Below are 9,347 nucleotides of genomic sequence, written 5' to 3' on the forward strand. Positions count from 1 at the left end.
TCCCCTGTGGGGGTTGGGATCTCCCCACCCATGGTCACAGAAGGACAAGGACTGTGGGAACCACACCACAGGAGCCACGACATCTGGCCCCTGCAGTGACCTGGCTGATGTCACCTGAGTAACAGGGGGAGCACGGGGTGACATGGGAGCAGAAGCCACCAGCTGGGGGAGGCTGTCCACAGGAGAGATCTCCACAACTCCATGGGGTCCCAAGCCTGAATCAGTGAAAGCCCCACGCAGGGACGGGACAGCAGTCAGGCTCTGTCACCCCGGCGGGGAGGCTGAGCAGGCCCAGGGCATGCAGGAGGCTGTGCCCGCTCCATCCTGCACTGGCAGGGTACAGGCAGAGTACAGGCAGGGCAGCACCCTGCAGGTGAAGTCCACACAGAGAGGGGGGTCCTCAGCCCCCTCTACCCATCCAGCAGCTTGAGGATGCTCTCCCGCTCCTTCAGGGTCTTCCAGGCCTGGTCCTTCTCCTTCTTGGTGGGCGTGCGCTTCTTCTGCCGGGCGGCCATGATCTTGCGGAAGGCGTCCATCACCTCGTTGTCGGCCATGCGGACACGCTGCCGCAGCTCCTGCCGGTGCAGCTCCTCCTTGGCCAGCCTAGGGGGCACACGGGGGTGTCAGTCCCCACCGGGCAGCCCCTCGCTCGCCCCCATCCCTGCCCGCTCACTCTCACCGCAGCAGCTCGTGCTTCTTGGTGCGGTTGTGAGCGCTGAGGGCCTTGAGCTCCGCCTGCCTCTTGCGCAGCTCTGCCAGCACCTCATCCTCCGAGTCCTCGGCCGGGCGGTCCTCTGACTCCAGCAAGCCCTGGGCCACCAGCTCCTCCTTGATCCGACCCTCCAGGGACTTGGTGTGGGGGACGCTGCCGGGGCGGAGAGTGGCTGCTGCCCACCACACGCCCTTTGCTCCCCACGACTCACTGGGCAGGGAGCCTGCACTGTCCTCAGTGCACCCATGGGCAGTGCCCAGCTCCGGGCCTGCCTCAGCCACTCACCTGAAGGGCTTGTTCTGGCTGCGGGGAGATGTGCCGGCACCGTCAGCTCCTGAGTCCTTGCCGGCGATCTCAGGGATGGGGGAGTCCTCCACGGGGGAGATGATGTTTTCCTAGCAAAGGGAGCATGAGGGAAAGGTAAGAGTTAGTGCTGGGTTGTGCTGGTGCTGCCCCCCATGGGGCCAGGCCAGGGCAGGGCCCCACAGAGCCCCCTCACCTCCACAAGGGCCTGCAGGAGACGCTGTGTCAGGGGACCGAAGGGACACCCATCCTCTGGCTGCTCATGCTGGGCCTCCGACTTCTTCAGGAGGGCATCGACGTCTGGGAGGAAGCAGGAGAGGGAAACAAACAACCCCAAAGGTGACCCAACAGAGGTGAGCAGTGGGGCAGGGCAGCCTCAGCCTCTGGGGCTGGGGCTTGGCTCCACTGGGCACAAGTGCTCCCAGCCTCTCTAGGGAAAGGCAGGGGTGGGATGGGGGCACCTTTGGTGTCCAGCTCAGTCAGTGGCCCCAGGACACCTTTCTTCTTGTCGGCAGCAGCTGCTGCCCGGGCTCCATCCTTCTGCTCCTCCAGCAGGTCCTCCTGTGCCCAGCGCTGGGAATAATGCTTCCCCAGTGGCGGGATCTGCGAGTGCAGGGCTCAGCACAGCTCCTGGAGCCTCTGCCTTGCCTCCCACCTCCCCAGAACTACAGCAGCATCCCGAGCGAGAACATTTGCTGTGAGGTACTGGAGAGGATGGGGAGAGAGGACACGGGATGGGCTCAGGAGCTTTTCACCTTGTAATGCTCAGCCTCATCCTCCGGTGGCTTGAGCAGCTCCTCCAGGACTCTGACCTCCTCATTAGTGAGATCGGCACAGTATGGCTCCACTGATGCCCAGAACCTGCAGGGATGGATGGACTGTGAGGGAGAGCTTCGGGGAGCATGTGGGAGCTGACACACATCCCCCTTCCCCGGGGTACCTTATCCCTTGGCCCTTGTGCTGGATGCTCCAAAGAAGCAGACAGATAATCCCAATGCCCCCCAACACCCACACACCTGTTTGGAGCATCATTTTTGGGAATGCGGGGCACTTCAATGGGATCGTCCTGGAACTCATACTCCTGGATCTTGGGCTGCAGGTTCTTGGACTTGGGCCGGCCGGGGCCAGGCCCAGTCCCATGGCCCCCTTTGCCCTCCAGCTTCTGCTTCTTGGGCTTCCCATGTTTGACAGATGTGCCCACATCGTGGTCCTTGCTCAGCTTCAGGAACCGCCGGTCACCTTTCTTATCCTGCCAGTCTGTCAGAATCTGGAAGAGAGTTGATGCCCCATCAGGTCCCATGCCCGCGGCTGGGCCGGGCCGGGCCGGGGGCAGCCCCTGGACGGGAAGGAGCGGGACAGGGAGCCTGTCCCTGACCCTACACAGTCCCAGCACCTGTGTCTCGGCCTCCAGGACGCGGAGGCGGCGGCTGGCGGAGGAGAGCAGCGTCTCCAGCTCCAGCTGCAGTGTGTCCAGCTCCTCGATGCCGATGCCGTCATCCTCCGAGCGGGCCTGCACGGCCGTGTACCGGGGGCACACCTTCACGTGGTCCACCGACTTGAAGTCGTGGAACTGCAGCGGGCAGTCCTTCAGCTCGCTCATGGCGGCGGACACCGGGCACCGGGGGGCTCCGGGGGCACCGAGCGGCGCTGGGGACAGGGGAACCCGGGGGAGAGGGGAGCGGAGCGGGGGGCTACGGGGGTCCGGGGAGCATCGGGGTTGTGAGGGACCCGGGCGCAGGATCACCGGGGGGAACCTGGAGGAATCACTGGGGCGCTGCGGGAACCCGGGGAGGGATCACGGGGCGGGATCCCAGGGTGAGATCCCGGGGTGGGCTCACGGGGCGGGATCCCGGGGTGAGATCCCGGGGTGGGCTCACGGGGCGCGGCGGGGACGCGGCGGGGGGGGCCCCGGGCCTGGGCCGCGCGCCCCTTCCGGCCCTGCGGCCGCCCCGCCCCTCGCCGCCCATTGGCCGCGCCGCGCCCCGCACCGACGCTCATTGGCCCAGCGTGCCCTCCATCTCCCTGCCCTAATATGGAAGAGCTGACAGGCGCGTACTAAGTGTGGCGCTGTGCGGGGGGGAGCCGCGCCGGCTGTCGCCGCCGCCACCCCGCTCCGCGCCGCGGGGGGGCCGGGCCGCAGGGCGGGAGCTCTCTGTCCGCACCCCCTCCCGCCCGCCGCAGTGGGAGGTGCCGCGCATCCCGGAAGAGGTGATCGGCTACTTCCGCCTGCCGGGACCGGAGCGCCGCCGCCACCGCCATGGTAGGGTGGGGGGACCGGGATGGGCGGGGGGACGGCACCGGCACCGGGAGTGGCATCGGCACTAGCGGGGGGTGATCGGGGCCCGGGGGCTGCGGGTCGGGGGCTGGCGCAGGGGGCGGGAGCCGGGAGCAGCCGGTCCCCGGTGCGCGGTCTGACGGCACCGCCGTGTCCCCGCAGACCGCCACGCTGCGCCCGTACCTGAACGCGGTGCGCGCCACGCTGCAGGCCGCGCTGTGCCTGGAGAACTTCTCCTCGCAAGTGGTGGAGCGGCACAACAAGCCTGAGGTCGAAGTCAGGTAGGGGGAGGGGGGTACCGGGGGAGCCCTGCGGAGCCCCCGCTGCCCGCCCCGGGGGACGCGGGCCGGTCCCTGCCGTGCTCCGGGCACCCCCCGGCCCTCGAGCACAGCGCTGGTGCCGTCAGGGAGCCGGGGAGCTGCGGGAAGGAGGAGGGGATCCAGCTTGGGGACGAGGGAGGGTCTGCCCTGGGGAGGGACGTCCCGGGGGGGCGGGAAGCATCCTGCAGCAAAACCCCCCATCTCTGTGATCCTCGCGGCTCCGCTTCCCTGTACCTCGCAGTGAACGCTGCCTTCTGAGTCACCCCTGCCCTTCCTCTCCAGGAGCAGCAAAGAGCTGCTGTTGCAGCCGGTGATCATCAGCAGGAACGAGAAGGAGAAGGTACTCATCGAGGGCTCCATCAACTCCGTTCGTGTCAGCATCGCTGTGAAGCAGGTGAGGGGGCGTGGGCAGGGGCTGGCAGCTCCTGCCTCGGGGGAAGCCTCACTTCCCTTTTCTCTCCCCAGGCTGATGAGATCGAGAAGATCTTGTGCCACAAATTCATGCGCTTCATGATGATGAGGGCTGAAAACTTCTTCATCCTGCGCAGGAAGCCCGTGGAGGTGAGGGGGCAGAGAGGAGGCAGAGCAGCCCCCAGCTCTGCTCCTGGCACTGGGAGGGTGTCCAGGGCAGAACTGGGATGTGAAGTTGCATGTCAGTGACTTGGGTGCTGATCCCTAGGGCACTTCTGTCTTTCCCAGGGCTACGACATCAGCTTCTTGATCACAAACTTCCACACGGAGCAGATGTACAAGCACAAGTTGGTGGATTTTGTCATCCACTTCATGGAGGAGATTGACAAGGAAATCAGCGAGATGAAGCTCTCTGTCAATGCCAGGGCCCGCATTGTGGCAGAGGAGTTCCTCAAGAATGTGAGGCTCTTGAATGGGAGGGGGCAGGTCCCTGTTTTTCGGAGTGGGGTGTGGCGCTCAAAGCCAGCGTGGCCCTTGTGCCCAGAACCCCCCTGTCACCTCAGTGGGGACAGCAGTGACATTCTACCCAAGGACCGTCTTGGGAACAGGGAGGGGAGGGTGCCAAGGGTACTCGTACCCCCTTTCAGGGAATGACAGAATTTCTCAGTTGGAAGGGACCCACAAGGATCAGCCAGTCCCACCCTTACCCTGCACAGTTCACTGCAACAATCCCACCATGTGTCTGAGAGTGTTGTCCAAACACTTCTTGGACTTTGTCAGACTTGGTGCTCACGAAGTGCCAGTTTTGAGACCCCCCAGAGCATGCTCAGGGGCAACAGCAGCCTTGAGGTTTCAGGTCCTTTCAGTGGATGCTGTGATGGATGTGCAGTGCCTGGGGGAGGCAGTGGGAGAAGCTGAGCGTGGATCTCTGTGAGCACCACGTGGGTGCCAGGAGGGTGTTGAGTGCCCCTGGTGAGTGCCCCAGGCAGGGACTGACAGCTGCGTGTCTTCTCTCCTTTCCAGTTTTAGGCCGTGGTGCAGGACCCCGTGGCTCCCCTGTGCTTGTGCCCACCGGGCACCGTGCCTGTGCCTGCTCCCGCTCCCTGAGAACGGCCGGGCCGGGCCGGGCCGGGCCCCACCTGCCCGTCTTTGGGCGGGGCGGCCGGGTGGGAGCAGCCCCCGCTTGCGGCAGCGCGGCCCCGGCGCTGCCCCTGTCTCGTCTTGTTTTTTTAAACGGTCTCGTTTGCTGTATCCACCGCCTCCGACTCCTCCCTCCCGCCGCACCGGGGGTTGGGGCGACCGCGGCCGGGGGGAGGTGGGGTCAGATCATGGAATGGGAAGGGCGTGAAACTGGAGGAGTGCAGCGCCATGGCAACAGCAAACGGTGGGGTTGGTGCTGATGGTGTCGGGGAGGGCCACTGGGGGGCTATGAAAGGATTTGAAGGGGGCCTGGGGGCACCAAGGGGCTTGAGGGGGTCCTCTGGGTGTGAGGCACAAAAGGGTTTGTGGGGGGTGTGCGGTCTGAGGGGGGGGGCAGGAGGCTGTGGGCACAGGGGGCTGTTTATCCCCCCTTGAGGGCAGTAGAGCCACTGTGGGGGCTGGGGCTGTGACGTTACAGCACTGCTGGGGTTGGGGGGGGAGCCACATCCTGCACTTTGACATCACACTAGAACTGGGGGCCATATCCTGCAGTCTGACATCGCAGTGACACTGGGGTTTGGGGGCCACAGCCTGCATTTCAATATCACAGTGGTGCTGGGGCTGAGGGACCAATCCTGCACTGGGCACCTGCTCCAGTCCCCAGCAGGACAGGGGACTAGGATGACCTGCTTGGCACAGAGGAGGCAGAGCCACCCACAGCTCCCCTCACCCTCAGGCTGCCATGGAACAATGTAGCACAGAGAGCAGCACTGCAGGCACACAGCCCCCCAGCCAGGGGCAGCGCTGGAGCAGGGGACACCCCAGCAGTCCCCGGGCCCAGCAGGCTGGGTACAAGGGCACAGTAGGACGTCCTGGGGCTGTGCAGGGCACCCGGGGCGCTGGTGCAAAGCCTGGCAGGTCAGACAATGCCATGTCAGGGGCCCCAGGCTCAGCCAGGCAGAGGCAGGCAGGGCAGCGCCCTCTCCCTCACTCTGCCCCACCCCGTGCTGGGGACACGGGGCCAGTGAGCTCAGACGGGGCTGTGCTCACACGGCTGGCATCAGCCACCACCACCAGCCACCAGGATGGCCACCAGTGCTGGCTTGACCTTGAGCTCCTCAAGAAGGCCAAGCTGCATGTGGAGACAGCCATTAAGGTGAGGGGCCTGATTTCACACCTCCCCAAATGCCATGTGCTTGCCTTTATTGCGTGTCTGGCTCAGGAGAGCTGAGCTGGAGGGACAAGGACTGGGGCAGGCTGAGCCCTCTGGTCTCTGTGCAGGAGAAGAAGATCTTCATGGTGCAGGGCCCCTACCCCATCATCCGCAGGCTGCTGCGGGCCCGGGGCTGGGTGGAGAGGAAGCCCCCCAGAGTGGGCAGACAGCTGGAGCAGCATTGTGGCAACCAACAGAAACAGCAGCTGGAGACAGAGGCAAGGGAGGATGGCGAGGAGCAGGGGGAGGCAGTGCTGAACCCACGTGGTGGGGCACAGCCTGCCCTGGAGATCACAGAGCTGCTGCACTCCCCATGGCCACCCACTGAGGAGGAGGAGGAGGAAGAGCAGTGCGATGAGGACCCCAGTGGCATCCATGACCTCATGGTTAGCTGAGAGGGCTGAGCTCTGCCACAGCCCCCAGCACCCTTCCCTGGGACCCCCAGGCATGGGGCACACCCTGGGATGGAGGCTCTGTGTCCCACCCTGGTCCCTTCCCTCACAGTCTTACCTGGTGCGGGACCGAGTGCCAAACTTTGTCTGGGCCAACTACCTCAGTGCTGTTGACCCTCAGCTGCTGGAGCAGGACCATGTGGTGAACCACTATGCCCGAGTGGGTGCCTTCACCACCAAGGTGGGAACCTGGAGCCCTTGGAGAGGGGGGTACACGAGGGATAGGTTCACTAGGGACTGATAACCTTCTCTAAACAGGAGGGGCTGTGCCTCAGCCTGCAAAACCTGCCCTGGATCGAGCAAGCAGACCCCAACACCTTCTTCCCACGGTGCTATCGGCTGGGGACTACAGACGAGCGGGAAGCCTTCATCGGTGAGCAGAGGGGTGCTGCCCTCCTGTGCTCCCACTCTTCCCACATCCTGTGCAGGACTGACTGGGGACAATGGCTCCCTCTTGCAGACGATTTCCGCCTGACAGCAGCTCGCAGTCTGCTCAAACTGGCCCTGGAAGAGGCTGAGGACAGGCTGATGGGGACTGAGCAGCCCCCAAGCTCTGACAAGGGGCCAGGTGAGTGCATGGAGCTGATGGCAGGGACATGTCCGGGGGCTGAGCTTGAAGGCTGAGTTTCTGCTCATGGCTATGGCCTGGGATCCCCCACTCCCTCCCATAAACCCACTTTATGGGTGCTCTGACCCCCACCCCATCCCCATGCTACCAAAGCCACAGGTCCCAGAGGGAGGCTCTGTGCTGCTTTGGCTCCAAGGCTGGCACATTAGCTATATCTCTCACCCCATGCCATCCAAAGCAGGACCAGGATCTCCCCTGTACCCCCAGCTGGTGGAGGAGGCCCTGGAGGTCTGTGAGCAGCACCTGGGCGTTCTGGGGCACCAAGACATCGACAGGGGCACCCCATTCCCCTGCAGGACATGCATTGACTGGGACCGCTTCCTGCAGGATTACTACTGTGTGGCACAGTGAGTGCCGAGTGGGACAGGGGGCAGGGGACACTGTGGTGGGGCTGGTGCTGAGCTCCCCATGTCTCCCCACAGTGAGGGGGCCGGGCTGGTGCTGAGTGGGGCACAGCGGGAGCGGTGCCAGGACCTGCTGCGGCGCCTGGCGGAGCAGCTGCCGCAGTTCAGCATGGAGGGCAAGCTCAACGTCTGGATCCTCAAGCCTGGTGCTGAATCCCAAGGCAGGGGTAAGGCTGGGGGAAGTGGGGGACACACACAGGCTCCCCACCGAGGAAGGGTCCCACCATCGCTGTGCCCCTGTTCCCCAGGCATCGTCTGTGCGACGCGGCTGGAGGAGGTGCTGCGGCTGGCGAGGGGCTGCACAGCCCCCTCGGTGCAGGAGGGCAAGTGGGTGGTGCAGAAGTACCTGGAGCGGCTGCTGACCATCTTCGGCACCAAATTTGACATCCGTCAGTGGTTTGTGGTGACTGACTGGAAGCCGCTGACTGTCTGGTTCTATGGAGACTGCTACCTGCGCTTCTGCTCCCGGCCCTTCTCCCTGCGCTGCCTGGAGCGGTGAGTGCCCCCCAGACTGACCCCAGTCCCCCAGACTGACCCCAGCCCCCCAGCCTGACCCCAGCCCCCCTCTCTCCACCCCAGTGCCAGGCACCTCTGCAATGTCTCTGTCCAGAAGTGGTATAAGACATCACCAGACCAGGACCCCCGCGTGCCCTCTGACAGGGTCTGGTCCAGCAAGCAGTTCCAGGCATACCTGACATGGCTGGGGCAGGCAAATGCTTGGCATCAGGTGATAGTGCCTGGCATGAAGGCGGCAATACTGAGCGCCCTGCGTAGTGCCCAGGACCAGGTGGGCTTCCGCAAGAGCAGCTTTGAGCTCTATGGGGCCGACTTTCTCGTGGGAGAGGACTGCCAGCCCTGGCTGCTGGAGATCAACTCCTGCCCCACCATGAGCCCCTCCTCAGCCGTAACCCAACGACTCTGCGCCAATGTCCAGCGGGACACGCTGCGCCTTGTGCTCGACCGCAAGGACAACCCCACCTGCTCCATTGGAGCCTTTGAGCTCATCTACAAGGAGGTAGGCTGGGGAGCTGGGGGGGCAGGCACACTCTGGGCACCCCAAGTCCCCACTCCCTGCTGTGTCCCCACTCGCTGCTGTCTCCCCACAGGCAGCTATGCCCAGGCCACTTTCCGGGCGCGTGAAGCTGATAGTCAAAGGCTGTTCCCTGAAGAAGTGCTGGTCAGCACAGCATCAAGCCCAGGTCAAGCCCCCCACCACTGTGCCCAGTGCCACCCAGCACCCTGCGCCCCCAAGGGCCAAAGACACCCAGGTGCCCCAGCGAGCACAGCATCGACCCCCCACCACTGTGCCCAATGCCCCCAGGCTCCCCGTGTCCCCAGGGGCCAGAGACACTCGTGTACCCAAGCGAACACAGCATCAGCCTCCCACCACTATGGCCAGTGCCCCCAAGCTCCCCGTATCCCCAGGGGCCAGAGACACTTGCGTACCCAAGCGAGCACAGCATCGATCCCCCACCACTGTGCCCAGTGC

General features: G+C 64.7%; 3 protein-coding genes across 3 annotated transcripts in view; 2 read left to right on the forward strand and 1 right to left on the reverse strand.

Annotated features, from left to right (window-relative positions):
- Window positions 1–262: 262 nt before the first annotated feature.
- Window positions 263–2,891, reverse strand: TADA3 (transcriptional adaptor 3). Its single transcript, XM_027640876.1, has 8 exons — window positions 2,409–2,891; window positions 2,032–2,282; window positions 1,771–1,876; window positions 1,477–1,618; window positions 1,212–1,315; window positions 998–1,107; window positions 680–865; window positions 263–603 (listed from the first exon to the last, which is right to left on the reverse strand). Exons 1-8 carry the CDS (start codon window positions 2,613–2,615, stop codon window positions 411–413), a joined length of 1,299 nt encoding a protein of 432 aa, XP_027496677.1. The 5' UTR covers window positions 2,616–2,891; the 3' UTR covers window positions 263–410.
- A 225-nt stretch (window positions 2,892–3,116) lies between these two features.
- On the forward strand, window positions 3,117–5,272 carry ARPC4 (actin related protein 2/3 complex subunit 4). The gene is made up of 6 exons (XM_027640490.1): window positions 3,117–3,275; window positions 3,453–3,571; window positions 3,893–4,004; window positions 4,076–4,171; window positions 4,310–4,480; window positions 5,045–5,272. The coding sequence occupies exons 1-6, from the start codon at window positions 3,273–3,275 to the stop codon at window positions 5,048–5,050; spliced, it is 507 nt and encodes a 168-aa protein (XP_027496291.1). The 5' UTR covers window positions 3,117–3,272; the 3' UTR covers window positions 5,051–5,272.
- Window positions 5,273–5,373: 101 nt separating this feature from the next.
- Window positions 5,374–9,347, forward strand: part of LOC113945838 (tubulin monoglycylase TTLL3-like) — a 4,721-nt gene continuing 747 nt past the window's right edge. The window contains 11 exon segments of the mRNA XM_027640483.1: window positions 5,374–5,884; window positions 5,886–6,317; window positions 6,443–6,760; window positions 6,879–7,007; window positions 7,085–7,199; window positions 7,287–7,394; window positions 7,636–7,801; window positions 7,877–8,025; window positions 8,107–8,353; window positions 8,438–8,873; window positions 8,965–9,283. Coding sequence (XP_027496284.1) covers window positions 5,843–5,884; window positions 5,886–6,317; window positions 6,443–6,760; window positions 6,879–7,007; window positions 7,085–7,199; window positions 7,287–7,394; window positions 7,636–7,801; window positions 7,877–8,025; window positions 8,107–8,353; window positions 8,438–8,873; window positions 8,965–9,283 — 2,461 coding nt within the window. The 5' untranslated portion in view covers window positions 5,374–5,842.

Source organism: Corapipo altera, unplaced genomic scaffold (assembly GCF_003945725.1).
Source record: "Corapipo altera isolate COAL_440 unplaced genomic scaffold, ASM394572v1 55, whole genome shotgun sequence".
Lineage (NCBI taxonomy): Eukaryota > Metazoa > Chordata > Aves > Passeriformes > Pipridae > Corapipo > Corapipo altera.